At 39.2% G+C, this 19,831-nt stretch overlaps 1 protein-coding gene across 3 annotated transcripts in view; it reads left to right on the plus strand.

Moving 5' to 3' along the window:
- Positions 1-19,831, plus strand: part of MIB1 (MIB E3 ubiquitin protein ligase 1) — a 75,412-nt gene that overhangs the window by 10,108 nt on the left and 45,473 nt on the right. For all 3 annotated transcript variants that reach the window (XM_072034781.1, XM_072034782.1, XM_072034783.1), the window contains exons 3-8: positions 1,629-1,758; positions 3,493-3,597; positions 10,745-10,811; positions 15,088-15,292; positions 18,467-18,650; positions 18,965-19,109. In XM_072034781.1, the coding sequence (XP_071890882.1) occupies positions 1,629-1,758; positions 3,493-3,597; positions 10,745-10,811; positions 15,088-15,292; positions 18,467-18,650; positions 18,965-19,109 (836 nt within the window). The remainder of the gene's footprint in view (positions 1-1,628; positions 1,759-3,492; positions 3,598-10,744; positions 10,812-15,087; positions 15,293-18,466; positions 18,651-18,964; positions 19,110-19,831) is intronic.

A 19,831-nucleotide genomic window follows, 5' to 3' on the forward strand; every position in this document is an offset into this window, starting at 1 on the left:
AAATGCCCATGTCCGTGGTTTAATCAAAAAGTAACTTCTGTTTTTTTGAGATTTCATGCCAGTAGTTACCAAATAGATAGCATAAGCTTTTATCTGAGTCACAAAGTTCTAATGCAGAACAAGATGTAGATGTCTGATCCTCGAGTAGAAAATTCTGGCTTAGGGTGATGAATAAGGACTAGGTAGTAAAATCTGTTTTACTGCCTTTTTTAAAAAATAAAAATAAAAATAACAATAAAAAAAATCTCATTGCTTCTGAGAATGCTTGCCAGACTTTTTCATTTCCTTTTTAGCTGAAGTTTGCTATGGAATTTTAGGTGGTCTCTTATGGTATGTAAAGCATAATTTTGGAGATAGATTGTATGTGGTGTATAGAATTGCCAGGAATCTTTTGCATGTTGTTACTTTCTCTCTGTTTGCTCCCATTGATATCTGTCTTTCAACTCTTACGTAGAAGGTAGCTTTATCTGCCAAGGAGCTGTTTCTATTGGGTAAAACTTAGATGAGAAAAAAATTGATTAGGTTTAACTTAATCAGGGAGGAGAAGAAAAAAGGGCAAAGAGGGAGGAGAAAAGGGCAAAGCAGTACTAGGGAATCTGAGGGATAGTTTGTAGGAAAAATGATGAGATGTGTCTTCATACGTACGGATGAAGAAAGCATGAGCTCCACCTATTTTATTCTAAAATCTGGAATACCATGGACTGCATACTAAAGTAATACATGCTGGTTTTTGTCTCAGTGTTTTTAGATGTTGAGATATTTCTAAAATGCTACTATAAACAACATATCTTTGTGTTTTCTCTCACCCTTTTATATTAGATAAAAATTACTAATATTTTCGTATGCTCTTTGCATTGGTTTTAACAGTTTAACTTTTTCCTTGTCTGCCATCTGGTGGATCTTTAAAGTTGAGCAGGAGGGTGTTATACTTCCCGGAGAGGTCAGGAAAGGTTCAGAATTTCAGCTGAATACTTTTGTCTGGCAACATTCTGGTGGCATGAAATAAGAAGTCAGTCCAATTGCATACGGCTGGCTTTTGACATGACCAAAAATGCAAGAAAATGTTTCTATTTCTATTTGTAAGGCAAATAGCGTGTTACGACAAAAATAAGATCAACAAAATAAATGCTAATATATTGAATGAAATTTGCCAAGATTCGCAGCTGTAGAAAACATACGAGACACAAAGGGGAAAAAGATGTAGTTACTCTACGTAATAGCATAATTGCAAATAAAAATGGAGTTGCAGAAAAGTAATTCTGGTGTAGGGTGCATCTGAGAGAAACAAGAGTATGTTATGAGAGTCTGTATGTTCCTTTACTGATTTTGATAATATTTAAATAATATGAGTACAAATCTATATGTAGATAGTTACAGGTTGTTGTTGGTAGTAGGAGGTCTGTGGAAGAAATTATTAGAATTAAAAGCTAATTCTAAATATATAATAAAACAGACTTGTGCTCTGCTGTTCGAGTTGAGAATTTAATGGAAGTGATGAAATGTGCATTTATGCAGTTACTCTTATTTCAAGATGGTTACCTTCTTTTCTACCCTGAAGGATTCTTGGACTTTCTTTATTATCTTGACATTTTTGGGTGGTTGTTTTTTTTTTTTTTTAATAACTTCAGGGTATTGCTGGAGTCTCGCCGTAAATCAAAGAAAATTACAGCAAGAGGAATCTTTGCAGGTGCCAGGGTGGTACGAGGAGTTGACTGGCAATGGGAAGATCAAGACGGTGGCAATGGCCGTAGGGGAAAGGTAAAATAAATAAATAAATAATTTAAATAAAAAGATGCATTTCTGCATGTTCATGTAATGATCTCAGTGACCTTTCTTACTGAGGAGAAGATAGGTCACCATAAAAGTCAGTACTTGAGTTTTAGTCATTTCTTAATCTTGCTCTGTAATGCTCTAGCACTTAGGAGGGGATGTACAGTTTGAGAAGTTCACTTAAATTTACTTTTTTACAATTTTCTTTAGAAACCTATCTTGGCTGTCCTAGGACAGCCTTATAACATCAAGATCTGGAGTATATTTCAGTGTTACTGGAGAGATGATGTAAAAACAGTTCTCGAGCATAGCCCTTTCTGGTCGCTCCTGCATTCTGTGGTCTGATTGCTTGTGGCTCACCACATTTGTTAATCTCTTGGTTTTGGCTTTTAACAGCTTGCACCCTGAGTTTTTGTTTTTCATCTAATAGTCTATAGAGAGAGAGTTTGCTGATGTAAAATGAAAGATTTGCAAGTGTCTGTTGTGGATGTTATATTACTGGCTTATTTAGGACATCGCGAGCTTTTGGTACAGTTGTATGATAAAAATGATTTATGGAAAATTGGATTGCATGGAAAGACACGGAAGATTTTGCTAAGGTTATGGTTAGCAACACTGTAGATTTAACTTGAGAACTAATGAGAGTTTGTAAGTATGAACGTAAAGCAGGTTGTGGTAAGATAGGCAATGACTTACCACCGTACACAAGATACTATTGAATGAGAATTGGATGTCCTTCTGTCTGGGTGAACTGATGTTTTTGTTTATGTTTGGTATCCTTAAGCAGCCTTTCAAATAAAGTGAGAAGTTCTGAATAAAATAGTCTATTCCATATCCTAGATGTTTATAGAAGCTTTAGGACCTTTGAGGATATCATTTTCAATTTTATTGAGAGGAAATAATACAAATCTCTTAAAGCAAAGGGTATTCAGATGTATCTTTCTTCTCATCTTGATTGGTTTACCCCTTGCTATGAATTTTACAGGATGGTTTGAAATCTCTGAAATCTTGCAAAATGAGTCTTAGCCTGTGTTTATTTGATGTACTAAACTAGAATTAGTAGGATTATTTGCAAGCTGAAGACATGTATAAATGCATATGAAGTGTCTTCATGATGGATATAAACTAGGAAAAGCAAAAAGCAGAAACGGCTTTCAAATAAATAAAGAATAAAGGCAAATTCTGGAAGTTGATTCTTTGAGTAATAGAAGTGGTGTAAGAATTTGCTGCATAGCCTCATGATTTCAGAAATGTCAGGCAAAGTCCTTTTCACTTCCTTTCTTTTGTCCTGCTGTTAAACAAATTGGCTCAGGAAATAAAACCTTGCCTCTACTACTGCCACCAGGCTAATGCAGGTTATACAGACAAATTGGAGCAATTAAAACAGTTTTCATCCTGTTTTTCTTAGTGTAATTTTAGTAAGAACATGTCAAAGCATCATAAAATAAATGTTTACGGTGCTGATTTTGTTTTGTACTTATGTAGCTAGGTTACCTACCAGATATTTGGAAGAAAGATCTACAAAGTACATACTTAGGCTTATTAAGACACCTAGGGAATGTTTGTATCAACAGATATGAAGCTTAATAAGATTTTTTTAATTAGATTCAGTAAAATTGGTGGTATTGTGAACTTGTCTGAGGGGGTGAAGAAGATTTTAAGTTCACATCGTGTTTCTGAGTGTTTTTTTGTTGCATAAACACTTTTCTTGTTTGTAAATAGGTAACTGAAATCCAAGATTGGAGTGCGTCAAGTCCACATAGTGCAGCATATGTTCTTTGGGACAATGGTGCTAAAAACCTTTACAGAGTTGGCTTTGAGGGCATGGTAAGTATAAAAAAAACATAAAGGGTGAAAGGCTCGGAGGGGGAAGGGCGGTAAGAATAACGTGTGGTATTCTGCTGCTTTTGTAATATCCTTTGTCAGTGCGCTGCTATTAGTCAGGTCATTGTGAATACAGCTGTATGGATCATGCATATGCATTAGGAGGAAAGTCTGATCTGGGAATAAAACACAGGAGTGATTTAAAGTTAAGAGCTCCTTTTTGCCTGAGTATCGTAAATATTTACGTTGCATGCACAATTATCTTATTGTGCTAATACTGTGCTTAAATTGAAATTCAGAAAAGGAAAAAGTTTAATCGTAAACTTTTTAAAGACACTTTTTTTTTTTTCTCAATTTCGCTTCAAATTCTGGTGTGATTACTGCAAGATTTGCAGTTTTTAAGTTATCAGAAACTCAGTACCCTCTTGTGAGCAATGCAGCGGGAAGGTATGCAAGTATGTTACAACCTTAATTTGCTTTAGCATTAAGTTTTTTGCTTCCTAGCTTCTACGGCTACTGCTACAGCTTGAGAGAGAAAATAGGTCAGACTCTAGCCTAAGTGCCTTCTGTTGCTCGGTTTTCTTATCCTAATGTGGGTCAGGGAAAGGTTACTTCGATTATCAACTGCTTATAACATCTTAATTAGCATTTTCTTTGCATGATTTTTTGTTTGATACTGCAGAGGAAAACCATGTTAACTTAACATTGAGGTGTCATCTTGTCAGATGTGTGTTAGCAATAAGATCTTAAACAATGACTAGCTGACTTGTCAGAAAGGAAAAGTATTTACTTTTTAGCCTCAGTTGGAGTAAAATACTTCCAGAATAAAAAAGAAAATACATTTACAGCAAAAGTGGTATTCAGTATTATTTTATTATCAGGCTTAGAATGAATAAGTGCAGGTCAGCTCTTCTGGTGTCTATTTTGGAAAGTTTGTTATTTCTTCAGCCTGAAACAGGAAGATGCTAAGGGTAAAATACAAGTCACTATTGAATGGCATCCTTCCTGGTCCCTTCAGTTCTAAAGAATATTTCTTAAATGCTGGCAAAAGCAGGGTGGTGGTGTTACAGTATTTCATAGTGTAATATTATGAAACCAATGGTTTGTGCCTTCTCCCTAATATTTGATTGTGACACATGGAAAAGGAGCACAGTTACCGAAGTTTAGACAGAATGAGTTCAACTGGTTTTTGTGTTGCAATTTTAGTTACATTAAAAATTATGGACTGTCTAATAGGAGATAAAATGTTCTGGAATCACTAAATGTTACTATTGACTCCACAACTACTACGTGAAGATAAGCCATACTCTTTGTGAAATGGTTATTCCCTTAATAATAAAAATATATTTATTATTTGTAAACAAACTATTCTTTTGCCCAACTATTGCCACATAAGGAAGTGTTAAATATTTCTAAAATATTTCATTAACTACATCAACTGCAAGCTGATGCTGGAGAACTAAAGGGCAGCTCTCCCCAGAAGATGTGTACAAATAGAAATATTTGGTCAGTCAATAATTAACAAAAAAGAACTGATAAACTGCTTATGAAACTAGATACACGTATAACATGTAATGGATAACATATCCATACTATAGGTAGACACATACATAAAGGATAATTTGAGGCCATATATGTAGTGCGTAACTGATTGTAATCCTTTTCTATCAATTTCTGCATTCTTTTTTACCTTTTTCAAACCCTTTTATCAAATGCAGTTTTGACTTTAGACTTTGTATATCCTTGACAGTCATTTGCATGTAAAGGTAGATTTTTATAACTGATCAGTTGTGTGCCAATTCGTATAGTTTGTTATGATTATTTGCTGGTATTTATGTACTGTTAGAAAAAGCTGGCTAATAGACTGTCAAAGTCCATATAAAATTGGGACAAACTTGTCTGGGGACTTAAGAATTGATTAAGAATGTCCAGAGAGTGTGGAAACAATACTCAGAGTGTTTGCCCATGTAAATACAGCTGGGAAGAGACCCATACTTGCAAATGAGTAACACTTGACTCAGACACAAATGGAGCTGATTAAAGAAACACAGCTTATTATCGTAAGTCAGGGTTGCTTATTTGATAGCTGACAGGCTGCATCTGGTCCTCAGAATGAATCTATCCAGCCTGCCAGCTTTTCCGTGGGAGAGACAAGGATTGGCTGGTAGGGCAGCAGGTGCTGGCTGAAAACTTCCATTTATTTGTGATCAGATCCTTTGAGTTTTTAATCGAGTTTGCTGTTGTGGTCAAGGGATGCATCCTGTCTTTCTTTATGAAGTCTAGCATCTAAGTCTGGGTGTTTCTTCTACTGTGCTGACGCTGGCCACAAATCCCCAAACTGAAATCTGATTTTATGGTACTGTTAGGTTGAATAACGTGTTTGTTACATCCATGGTAGGAATCAAGTACAGTTGGCTAGTATGGTTATCAACAGTGCTTGCATTTCATACCTATATGTGTATTCAGATTCTAGAGCCAGCCAAGCTGTTAACCGTGTTACCTACTTGTGAATACAGCCTTTTTTTATAGTGTAATCTGTTTATTGAAAATTAGAGAATTGAATGAGAAGATTGAGATTTAGCTTTTTGGACTTAAGAGTTTTAATTTCTTCATGTCAAGCACGTGAAGATGTAACATCTATTGGTTTTCAATAAGCATTATAATTCTACTACTTACTGGTAGAATGATTTTGCTATAATAACTGAAGACAATGGTTCCTCTAGCAGGAATGTCCTAAATCTGTTTCAGTATTTAGAAATTATTTCTGTGCTATTAAATTTCTTTGTGTTATACCACTTGCCTTTTCTGCTGTGATTAACCTCCTCCTCTTGTTTTTCATTATGGAGGATCTTCCTTTCATCTGTGTAGCCTCTGAAAGAAGTAACTGTAGTTATCATCCATCATTGTCACAGTAATCTGTAAGCCATCTGTGTTTGTGTACTTTTTTTTTTTCCCACAAAAGTCTGAATAGTTGAGTGCATGAGGGAGGCTAATAAGATTCCTGGTACTTACATTTTTGATGTTATTTTTAAACTTTGTTTCTGATCCTGGCTGATACCCAATTGCTATTCATCAATATTTGTTGGGTTATGTTTAAAGGACAGTCTTTTAAATAACTCCAGAGGATTTTAAGAGTGGTTTGTTAGCACACATTTTTAAATTAATAACAAGGCAAACCTCTTGTCACATGAGGCATTGCAGGTGAGAGTTATAAAATATGCAGAAATACTTTCTGCTGCAGTTACAACATAAAATGCAAATCTCCAGACTGTCACCTTGTCTCCTATACCTCAGAAATGAGGAGTGTAGGAAGAATCCAAGAAACAAGAATTCAGTTCACAAGCAGCTGTGGAATTGCTCAAAGAGGCAATTTCATCTTAATCCACAAATTTATCTGGAATGTTGCTGGAAGCATAGAGTTGTTGATTCCTATTATTATGAATACAATGGCTTCTTTTTCTATATTGGCAAGCTGTGACTTCAGTATGATTTAGGAAGTAGGGGGTAGTTGTTTTTAAATTGAGAGAGGAGTGAGATGTTTATGTGTATGTATATACCTTGTACATGTATATTTATTTGCATTTGTCAGCTGACTTTGTTTTGCTTCTCTTCACATGGCTTTATTTCTGTTCATTCTCCTGTAGTCTCAACCAAGCAGTTTTTCATCTCCCCATAAGTGAGCTGCTTAGAAACATACTTCCCTTAAACAGAAATACATTTTACATTTTTTTAATTTATCATATAAACCTCCAAGGAAGACAGTCGTGAATTTAAAATGATCCTCTTTGGAAACAAAGAAAGTTACATGTGGAAAAATTTAATAAGTACCTATAATCAATAGACCCTTACCATTCAGTCCATTCAGTAAACCATCCAGTCAGGATTTGTCTGCATTCTGATTTTCTTCTATAAGAAGCTGTTGCTGTTGTTTTTACACCTCATACCTCTTTATCATTTCAGTTATTTCTCTAATATCTCCTTTTATTTGCTTTCACTCTTCTCAGATTCTTGAAACTGAAAAAGATTTCAGTTCATTTAATTTGAAATGCTGCATTTCTTAAAATTTTTAGCTAGAGCTTATGGATTTGTCTAGTCCCTCATCGTTGTAACCCAGTGACAAAGCTGCATGCCCTGGCTTTCCTTATTTGCCCTGCGAGAGCATGTTTCCTTGCCAAAAGCATTTCTCAGTTTTGAGACTTAAAATGACCTTTAGGGTGTGTGTTCCCTCCCACCTCAAACACCTGCAGCTGTGCATGGTTCTGGCTGGTTTAACTGTCAGATCAGTATTAATTTCTGTCCTGGTATTTACTGCTGATGTAGGTGCTATTTCACAAACATTCTTCTTTTTCTTAGCACACCTGGTCTCCGTATTACGTCTGCAAACTTACCTCCCTGGTTTGGGTGGCTGGCCTTTTGTGCTGATGGGAATACCTCAGCTATCCCAATAGGCAGCTGCTCTTTCAGCACTGTTTTACTCTTCAAGGTCAGAGATGATGGCCCTTTTTACACCATCTGCTGACACTGCTGTAATACACTTTTTTTATTCCTTGAAGTTTTTATGATGATGAAATGGCTGGGTTTTCATTGGTATAATTGGATAGTAAGTCAAAGCCAGCTGTTACATCTTCTGTATTTCCCATTTGGCTGAGAAGATCATGATCTTCATGTAATCCAGTCACATACTGCTGAAAAGCAGAGAGTTTTTCAGCAAAGTCAGTAAGTAGATGGTAAAAGAATGAAGATTGATGTAGGCAGAAACCGTCATTACCCACTGAGTTGAGTTTTCATTTTAATGATTTTCTGCTTAACTGGGGTTCCCGTCTCTTCTCTAAGTATACATAAATTCCACAAAATCTACAGCTTGTTTTTGTTTCTTTTCTCAGAAGAGAATCATCTTCTGGGTTCATTGAATGATTTCTACATCCAGTTAATGTATGAAAGCTTATATTTTGTTTTCATCTTTGAATTAATTTTTTTCATCTTGAATTAAATGACTTGGGCAGGAGAAAGCATGTTTTCATGTTCTCCATTTTTGATAAAACTGGTATCTGGTTTGCTGCAAGTAGAATTCTAGTTGCTCAATTGGCTTTCATGGTTCTGAAGTACAAATAAGAAGTTTCCTGTCATAAAACTCCTGTGTGTTTTTCTTTAGTGTTGGTTATGTTGTGTTTTATTTTTAAGGCCTATATTATGTTGATGTTACTTTTGTTGGTAGTGCTGTTTACAAAGTTGTCAAAGGAACTCTTTGTCAATACAGCATATATGAGTTTTACTGCCTTCATCTCTGTCAGTGCCTCATCTTTCTGTGCGTTTCGAGTCCTTTCCAATTTTTTGGTGAAGACACACGTGTTAAAAATGAACAGGTTACTTTGCTTTTCTGTGATAGATCACACTCTTTTCCTCTGTAGTAATTTAACATTGACTCCACCATGTTGCTGGAAGGAAGATGAGTGTAAAGCTAATGCTGGACATCAAGCTACAGCTTAGTTTTGCACCCAAGTATATCATTATACTCCAGAAATAACCTGCATGGTGCAGGCTGGCTAGTAAGACAGAGCAGATTTGGAGGGTTTTGTGTCATTCTGTAAAAACCAAGGTATCCTAACCTGCTTCCTGAGAATTTCTGCTGCAAGATATTCAGTAAAAGGCTAATTACTATTTTATTTCTGCAGTTAGCTTTTAGCCATCCTTGTGTTGTGCGCGAGCATCGCCTGGCTGCAAGGAGATGCGTGTGGGCCCTCCTGCACTCTCTGCTCGATGCTGTGAAGAAAGAAAACCAACTCTTGTGCCAGTGATTGTTGCCTGGCCCAGGAGGCTGTGTCCAGGGGATGGGACCGAGTGCTTCCAGGCCCATTAGGGGTCTGTGGGTGTCCCTCAGTTCGCCATCTGGGGCCCTCAGCGCAGCCCTTTTGTCCCCGGCCGACTCGAAGCCAGGGCCTGCCCACCGGGTGGCAGCAGGCTGTTGTACACGGCTGTTCCCTGCCCAGCTGACTCCTCCTTTCTCCTATTTTGCAGAACAGCTATATCTCATTATTTCAATCCGGCAGTTTCTGCTGTTTTTTCAGAAAGTGATGGTGCCTTCTTCGTAGGTCCGGGTCGCTGGGGGAAGCCTGGTGGTCATCAGTGCCTCCCTCAGTGGCTTGGAAGTCTCAAAGAGTTTATTTTAATCCTTTTGCAGGAGTACAGTCTGTCAATAAATCCTAGATGTGGAAAAAATATTTATTAATAAAACATTTGCTTAGTTTGGGTTGATTAGATCCCAGCTGCCTGTCATCTTTATTTCTTCCCCCATTCCCTTAGAATATTCTGCCACATGTACAGACAGCTCCCGGTCTCCTTCCCAGCTCATCATGCACACAAAATGCCCTTTGTTTAGTGAGGATTGTTCCCCGTAAGGAGCAATGCCAGATGGTAGCCCTTTGGCTTAAAGGGTTACGCAGAGAAAGAACTAGAGGAAGGGAGAATCACAGGAGCCTCCCCTGGCTTCCTGAATAGGAGCTGGTTATCACACTTGAAACTTCTGTGCCTCACGTAATATAAAATGATCTTTCTGCAGGCATATGCTTTTGAACTTCTGTCTTTAAATGATCACGTTTAGTTCAGCTTAATTTAAACCTGCATCTTTGTATTCTGTATGTTTTTCATAGGAAATTGTTCAGTTTTTAGAATTCAGGTGCTAGGTTTTATTCTCTAAATTTTTAATATGTGTATATATATGTGAGAAAAATGTTTGGGAACAGGGGACAGCACTGGTGAGCCTGAAATAACACTGTACAGGAAAGGCTGTGGCCTCAAGCACTGTCTGTAGTTACTTCTTTCTTCTTTGCTTGTATTCATATGCTTTTTTTAAACAATAACTATATAGAACAATGCCAAGGAGATGTGTTATTTTACTACCTTTTTGGGTTAAAAAATTATCTTTTATAGCCTTTTGTATTGGTAAGTGATACTCAAATTTTGAGAATGTCAAGGCTGACGGCTTCGAAACTATTTGAGCTTATTTGCTCCAGTGACTTTCATGGAAGATGTTTTTGTACGCATAATTTTCATTTTTGCTTAATTGAGTGTATTTCAATTCTAGTTCCACTGATTTATGTTAACTGGAGACTCATTCAGTGAGGACTAATGTTGCCTTAATCTCTTTCCCTAGTCTGACCTGAAATGTGTCCAAGATGCAAAAGGAGGCTCTTTCTACAGGGACCATTGTCCTGTGTTAGGTGAGTTGAAGACAGTGTAAATTTGTTTTGATCCATGTTAATTATACGTGTGGGTTTCTTTTCAAATGTAATCTAAAATGACTGTCCTTCCTGGTGAACTGTAAATGGTAGCATTTCAGTGCATTAATAATGAACTGTAACTCCTTCCTCAATATTATTTGGTATCAATGTGCCAGACTGATGGCAAGGGAGCTGTTAAATGTTGAACGGGCAATAAATAGTCACGTGTTGTGCGGTGTATTTCTAAGGAGCTAAATATCAATGCATTCTTCTAGGACTTTTTGGTATTCAGAAATGTTTAACAAGTAGAATATACTCAGCCATAAACAAACCCAGTTGAACGTACAATTTTGCATATTACTTTGTGCTAAGACTAGTATATGCTGTGAAATCTTGGTTGCAGTTTCCCATATCTGCTATTGCACTGACACATTCCTCTTGTGTCTTAGCTGGGCTACAAATAGGTGCGGAGTAAATAATAAAAATAATTGCCCGATGTTCTGTTTTTTTGAAATACAGTCAAGTTGGAATAAAGTTTATGAATTCCTAGGCACAAATGTCTGTGTTATCTAACACAGAATGTTAGGGATAGGAAGAGACCTTCAAAGATCATCTTGTCCAATCCTCCAGCTGGAACAGGAACACCTAGATCAGGTCACACAGGAATGTGTCCAGGCGGGTTTTGAATGTCTCCAGAGAAGGAGACTCCACATCCCCCTGGGTAGCCTGTTCCAGTGCTCTGCTACCCTCACTGTGAAGAAGTTTCTTCTCATATTTAAGCAGAACCTCCCAGGTTCCAGCTTGCACCCGTTGCCCCTTGTCTTAATGTGTATTTCCTTTGTGAAACATCTGGACATAAAATGGGATACTACAGAAAATTCTGTTTTTTGCACTATTGCTTTTTGACAGCAATAGTAAAAAGGTGAAAACAGTAAAGGTTTGCCTTTTTTATTAAAAATATAATAATAAAATGTTGTCCAGAAGGCTATGTACTGTTATGTAGAGGAATTGTTTGGAAGTAAAAATGCAAGTTATTCTGATCTTTGTATCTTGCTTGTGTACTTGAAGTGACTTTTGTCACTTGAGTCTGACATGAGTGGGAATGTAAAACTGGGAATAGGTTCTTTGTTACACACAGTAAACCTAGGTTCTCATGCATACCCTGCATTTATTTTGGTTCATGTTTTAAAAGTACAGGTCTATACTTTCTACATGTAGCTTGCTTTTGGGTGATATTGTGTTTGAGTGCATCAATGTTAATCACTGAAGTTGGTAGGAGACTGTTTAAATTCTTTCTCTTCTACATTGTCAAGTTGCTCTTAATGGATGACAACGAACTTAGTTCATCATTCTAACCACGTTATGCTCCATCTTCTCAATCTCACTCTTTGATAGAACATCTGTCCCTTTCATTTGTATTCTAAACATAGTTCACAGATAAGTTCATGCTGTGAATTTAAATCTATGCTTGCACTAAAAGCTAGAAAGTTATTTTTGAAGCTTTGTGTTATTTAGAGTAGAGTACTAATAACAGTTCAGCAGGGGCCTAATTAAAATAGTAGTCAGGACAAAATACTGAGGCTAATTTTGTTCAGTACCTCCTCAGTGACCTTTATGATAAGGCAAATCCAGTCGCAGAAAATCTGCAGGTGACACCAAATTGGCTGAACAGTGTAGTGGAAAGTAGAGCTTTATTCAGAAAAATCGTGAGAAAGTGAAGAATTTGGTGAGTGGAGACCTCACGGACTTCAACCAGAAGTGGTTGGAATGGTTGAAATAACACTATGTACCAGGACAGACTTGGAATTGTGCATTCCTAAGTGAGGAGCCTTGCCAAGGAAGACATGGGTGTTGCAGTGAATACCAAATATGATGGCAGTATGCCATCATTGCAAACAAAGCAAACTGGATAGTGGGCTGGCTATATGGCAATCACTCAGATTGGAAAAGATCTTTAAGATCATCTAGGCCAACCTATAACCTATTACTGACACGTCCACCACTAAACCATGCTACTAAGTTCTACATCTACACGTTTTTTGAAGACCTCCAGGGATGGTGACTCCTCCACTTCCCTGGGCAGCCCATTCCAATGCCTAACAACCCTTTCAATAAATAAATTTCTCCTAATACCCAACCTAAACCTCCCTGGGGCAACTTGAGGCCCTTTCTTCTCAATGATGATGAGGCTGTGTCCAGTTTGTGTTGGCACTTTCACCCTCCACACCTTCAGTTCAAAAAAGTGTTTTAGAAACTCTACAGGTTCTGTCTGATGTTGGTTTGCCGAAGTGGTTAAGGGACTGTGAGGACATGATTTACAAGGAGAAATAGCTGGGCTTGTTCAGTCTGGCAGGGAAGAGGTGAAGATGTAATCCACCAACTGTCTACTGCTCATCGAAGGGTGACTGAAAATGCTCATACTATTGTAGAATGGCTTGAGTTGGAAGCGACCTTGAAGACTATGTAGTTACAAGCTCCCCTGCCGTGGAGGGGGACTGCCACCCTCTAGACCAGGTTGCCCAGGGCCTCATCTAACCTGACCTTGAACAATTCCAGGGATGGGGCATCCACAGCCACTCCGTGCAACCTGTGCCAGTGCCTCACCACCTCTGAGAGAAGAATTTCCTCCTACCATCTAAAATGAATCTTCCCTCTTCTAGTTTAAAACCATTTCCCCTTATCCTGCCATTTGCCTGAGCATAAAGTTGTTCTGTCTCTTTTAAAAGCCTCCTTTAAGTAGTGAAAAGTTGCAGTAAGGTTTCCTTGGAGCCTTCTCCTCTTCAGGCTGAACACCCCCAGCTCTCTCAGCCTTTCTTCATAGGAGAGGTGCTCCAGCCCTCTGCTCAACTTCACTTTCAGAATGGAGATAGACAAAGCCGTAGCTGACCTCAGATGGTCATTGCTAGCTCAGCTTTGTGTGGAATATCAGACCAGATAACCTTCAGACACCCCTTTCTCCAGTTAACACTTCTATAAATTTTGCTCTTTCTTCCCTGTCTAATCATGGCCGTCTCTGGAGCGTTTGTCTTCAAATGATCAGTTTTCTCTGTAGTGAGTTTTTTTTATCAGTAGCTTTTCTGTAGAAATATTTTTTGACTTTGTCGGGAACAGCAGGATTGGCTGTTCCCATGTTGTGAGTGTTTTGTTGCAAAGGTAAAGGGTGCGGACTCAAAATAGCATTCTGTCTATAGGTCCTTTAAACAAAGACCAGGACAGAGAAGTCACTGTGACAGTGTGAGTGGTCGTAGAAGTCAATGTCCATTGAACGTGAGCCTCCGCTTGTGGCCATGTTTCCTCTCTAAGCAGTTTCTTCTAAAGCAGCATTGTAGTCTCTTCTTGACCATTAAGTCCTCTGCAGACTTTGCTGCAACATCTGGTGTGGATTTTGGTCTCTGGAATTGGTCTCCCTCCAAAGCATGTAATTGTCTCTCTGCATCAAACTACATGTTTCTGCTTACTACAATGTGAGGACCCCTCCTCCATTATTGCCTCTTGCTTGGAAGAGGAAAAACACTTTTTTTCCCTTTAAGGCAGCAGTGTTATTAAAGGCTCACCCTCTCCCTTGCCACTGATGTTGCTGTTGAACTCCATCTACATGAGTTCTGCAGTTGTCACTGTGGTTATTCAGTGGACAGTACCAAATACCATCCTCTTGTTCTGTCAGCGAGCAGATCTACAAGTTCATTCTCTCATCAGTTAACATAGCTTGATGTATGTGGATGTATGCTGCTTTTTCCCAGCTTTTGACTTTTTGGTATGAAGTGTCTCTTGAAATCAGGCATTGTCTGGAGAAGGTTTTTGCACAAAAATTTGCAGTGTTTTTCTTTTTTGCCAGTGTTTTCTCTACGTTCAGGAACCCAATTAAAAAAAAAAAAAATCACTTTCTGTGGGCATTCTGATTATCTTTCAGCCTCTGAGGGGGTACATGGCACTTTGTATGTGATGCCTCAAAACTATCAGAGCTAATTTTGATGTTTAGCACCACAGCTGTTACCCCTCCTGTTAGAGGTCAAACTAGAGCCTGTCACAAGTATTTATCATTTACCATTTCACTATTTGCCGTGAAAACTCAAAGAGAAATAGATAATTCCATACCCAGGGACTCAGGGTTCTTTTTAACCTGTTCACCTCCCTTTCAGCTCTTGGCCACTCCAGTTTCATAGATACGGAGAGGTTCTGTGGGTATCAGTTCTGTGTCAGAAATGAATTTGTGTTGTTTAGATTGCTTGGAAAATTAATGTAGTCATGTGAACATTTTCTTCTCTTTCCATTTCAGGTGAGCAAAACGGTAACAGAAATCCTGGTGGGCTGCAGATTGGTGACCTTGTAAACATTGACCTTGATTTGGAAATTGTACAGTCTTTGCAGCATGGTCACGGAGGATGGACTGATGGCATGTTTGAAACCTTAACAACAACTGGAACAGTTTGTGGCATTGATGAGGATCATGACATTGTAGTACAATATCCAAGTGGCAACAGGTTTGTTATGTAGCCTTCTGTCACTGATCTCACAGACTGCCTTTGCCTTCTGCACTGCGATCACTTGCTGCCAGAAACGTTCTGTTCTCCTTTTCTGTATATTAAGATTTCCCTGAGAATTTTTATATTGCTTTTGCAATGTGTAACAAGGACTTTAATAGCGCAGCTCTCAGATCTTTAAAGATTTAAAGCTTTAGGGAGAAAAATTTGCTCCCTCTCATACTTAATGATAGTCTGAGTCCAAAATAATAAAGCTGTGGAGTATCTTATTTCTAAGACAGTGTTTTATACAGTATTTTATTTTTTTAAATTAGAACGTATCCCATGGCTTTAAGGGGGAATGGTAATAGTAGTGTGTTGTGGGGTTTCAGGAAAAGGGGTTAAGATGTGAGCTTCTTAAGTTGGGGATCTCATCTAATCATAGACTCTTCAAGCTTGGAAAAGACCTCCAAGATCATCTAGTCCAACCATCCCACTACTAACACTATCTACCCCCCTAAATCATGTCCATGGGTACCACATCCAAACATTCCTTAAACACTGCCAGGGATGGTGACTCTACCACCTCCCTGGGCAACCTGTTCCAATGCCTGACTGCTCTTTCTGAGGAGAAATTTGTCCTAACTTACAACGTAAACCTCCCCTGGCACAACTTGAGGTCATTCCCTCTAGTCCTATCACTAGTTATCTGCAAGAAGAGGTTGACCCCCAGCTCCCCACACCTTCTTTTCAGGTGGCTGATAGAGAGCAGTGAGGTCTCCCCTGAGCCTCCTCTTCCCCAGACAAAACACCCCCAGCTCCCTCAGCCGCTCTTCACAGGACTGTGCTCCAGGCCCTTCACCAGCTCCGTAGCCCTTCTCTGGACATGCTCCAGGGCCTCAATGTCCTTCTTGCAGTGAGGGGCCCAAAGCTGAACACAGCACTGGAGGTGCGGCCTCACAAGAGCTGAGTACAGGGGGACGATCACCTCCCTGGCCCTGGTGGCTACACTACTCCTGATAGAAGCCAGGGTGCTGTTGGCAATCTCAGCCACCTGGGCACATTGCTGGCTCATGTTCAAGCAAGCATCAACCAACACCCCCAAGTCCTTTTCCTCTTCACAGATTTCCAGCCCCTGTGCCCCAGGCCTGTATTGCTGAATGGGGTTGTTGTGACCAAAGTGCAGGACCTGGCACGTAGCTATGTTGAACTTCATCCCATCGGCCTCTACCCATTGACCCATCCAGTCCAGGTCCCTCTGCAGGGCCTTCCTACCCTCCAGCAGATGGACACTTCCCTCCAGTTTGCTGTCATCTGCAAACTTGCTGAGGGTGCACTCAATTCCCTCATCCAAATCATCGATAAAGATACTAAAAGAGGATGGTCCCCAACACTGACCCCTGAGGAATACCACTCATGCCAGCTAGATTCAGCTACATTCACACCACTCTCTGGCCCAGCCATCCAGCCAGTTTTTAACCCAGCACAGAGTGTACCTGTAAAAGCCATGGGCTGCCAGCTTCTCCAGGAGAATACTGAGGGAGACCATGTCAAAGGCTTTGCTGAGATCTTGGTAGACTACATCAACAGTCATTCCCTTGTCCACCAGGCAGGTCACCTGGTCATAGAAGGAGATGAGGTTGGCCAGGCAGGACTTGCCTTTCATGAACCCATGCTGGGGTGGATCTGATCTGGCCCTATAGGCTTGTGACTGTGGAGGTGGAGTGGCAGGTCTCTTACTGATTCCACCTGAATCTCGGGGGGATGACTCTATTCCCTGTTCCAGACTTCCAGGTCAGGAGGCTGACTACCTGAGGATAAGTGGTCTGACTATTAAAGACTTCAAAAAAAAAAAAAAAAAAAAGGCATTGAGAATCACAGCCTTTTCCTTATCCATAGTAGTCACGTTCTCTACTGCATCCAGTAAAGGATGGAGGTCCTCCTTGGCCCTTCTCTTACTGTTAATGTATTTGTAAAAAAAAACAACTTTTTGTTCTTTTACCACAGTGGCCAGATTGAGCTCATGCCTTTCTGATTTTTTCCCTGCATAAGCTAGCAACTTTCTAGTCCTATCCCTTCTTCTACTAGACATAAACTCTTTTTTTTTTTTTTTTTCAGAGCACTGTTATGCTTGATGCACCCTAGAGTATGGTTGGCCCTGCTGGCTGCCAGGGCTCACTGGTGGCTCATATTCATCTTGTCATCAAACAAACCTCCCCAGATCCATTTCTGCAGGGCTGCTCTCCAGCTTCTCATCCCCCAGTCTGTACCTACAGCCAGGGTTGCCCTGTCCCAGGTGCAGAATCCAGCACTTGCTCTGGTTGAACTTCGTGCAGTGCTGATTGCTCAGCAGTTTAATCTGTCAACATCAACATCACCTTATTCATTCAAGTATTCCCTCTGGATATTGTTTGTTTTGTATTACTTTGAAATATTAAGCTATTTTCCTAGCTAATGCGAGCTGAAGGGGTGCAGGTACCATTATTTCTGAATATCTGCGAGCCAGTCAGGGGAGGTAGTCTGTTTTGTGGTTTCTTTCCTAACTTTGTCCTTTATAGAGATCATCTGATGCTTCTCAGTGAGATCAGATAGTTGAGTGCAAGTCAACCCCAGACCAAATGATACAAAGGACACACCACCGTATTAGATACTATAATATAATGCAGCATAAAAACAGCTGAATGTCTGTAAACCAATAAAACTTCCAGTACAAACGAGGATAGCTTGGTTAAAAATTGAGGTGCATCTAGGCCACGCATTTGATGGAGAACATTTTTAAAACTGACTGTTGCATCTTCTTGGGAAGAGGCAAAGTCCTGCGTTCTTTCTTTGTTGTTCTCTTACAGTACAATCCTTTGTGAGACAATTTGAATCTTTCCAAACAGACTGACTTGTCTTCTTCTCGCCCTGAAAAAATAAACGAGTTGTATAGCTACTTTCAGGACTATTACGTTGTTGTGAGCTTGCTTCTCATTTCCCTGGGAGGATATTTCTTCAGAAATGTACATCTCTGAGGATTACTTGGCAATATTAAACTAAAGAGCCACAGATGTGTATGGGCAAAAAAAAAATGGTTAGCAGGATATATGATGTAATATCAAATTGTAGAGAGCTTTAGGCATACAAGGAAATTATTTTAAACATTCTTTCACTTCCCAAGTTTATAGACTCTGCTTTAAATGATTCGTTGTCTAGGTGGACGTTTAATCCAGCTGTTCTCACCAAAGCCAATGTTGTCCGAAGTGGAGATGCTGCTCAAGGTGCAGAAGGAGGCACCTCTCAATTTCAAGTGGGTGACCTTGTTCAAGTCTGCTATGACTTGGAGCGAATCAAGCTTCTTCAAAGAGGTCATGGAGAGTGGGCTGAAGCAATGCTTCCTGTAAGTACTTGTATGTTTGGACTATTAGGATCGTACAGCTCATACAATTTTTCTGATTGTGATTATTAAAGTACCTGGAGGTTATGGGAGTCAGTTGTGACTTTGTTCTAAGTCAGAGAAAGTACATTTCACTAAGCAGGGTAATACTTGCTCAGCTATCGTAATCTGCCTAGCCTGATGAAACTTAGTTAAAGGGATTAGTGACTGTACTATTATACAACAGACTTCATAAAATCTATGCTTTGTTACAACTTCCCTATTTCTCAACATTTTATTTTTAGTGTTATTTACATTTGATGTTTTCTTCAATGCAGACTTTGGGTAAAGTTGGTCGTGTCCAGCAGATCTATTCAGATAGTGACTTAAAGGTGGAGGTCTGTGGGACATCGTGGACGTATAATCCAGCAGCTGTCTCAAAGGTGGCATCAGCAGGATCCGCTATAAGTAATGCATCTGGTGGTAAGTTTGAAGAATAACCTGTGACGTCTGTATGATGAGTAGTGGTGTTAATCACAAAATTGTTAAGTACTGGTACATCATTTGTATGTTAAGTTAATAAAACTCAGACTCAGGGTTCAGCTAATCCAATGTTAACTTCCCAGAGAGACACAAGAATAAGCTTGCAGTGGGTATGGAGATGTTATTTGATCTTCTCTTGGTAAGATGCAAAAACTCCAAATCAAATTTGTGTTTCTGTTTGGCTACAGTACAAGTATAGTGCAAGCTTGGAGGGCTTTAAAAGAAGTTCAGCTCTAAGGGCTTTAAAATTGAAGTGATTAGAAGGGATGTTAGATTGGAATAGGCTCTGAGGCGTGAAGAGTGTGCCACTGGGTGTAGCAAGCAGTGTATTTGTTCCTTGTTTAAAAGGTTTTGGGGGATAACAAGCATAAGGGAGGAATTTGTTGCAAGCAGTTACTCAGGATAGTATTCTTTCCTTAAATGCATTGTCTTAAACTTAATTAGACATTCGTTAACTAATCGCAGTGGGAGATTTTTTTTTTAGTCTAATATGAAGTTAAGCTAGAAGACTAAAAAAGCCTGGTATATCAACATTCATTTTTACATCCCCCCTGCCCTTTTGTATTTCACAGTAGACAAACTGTTTGTGGTTAAATCAACTTTGTTATGAAATATGTGATGTGACGGCCTCTACTATGTGAAGGATAATGGAGTTGCAGTGT

This window comes from Anas platyrhynchos, chromosome 2, assembly GCF_047663525.1.
Source record: "Anas platyrhynchos isolate ZD024472 breed Pekin duck chromosome 2, IASCAAS_PekinDuck_T2T, whole genome shotgun sequence".
Lineage (NCBI taxonomy): Eukaryota > Metazoa > Chordata > Aves > Anseriformes > Anatidae > Anas > Anas platyrhynchos.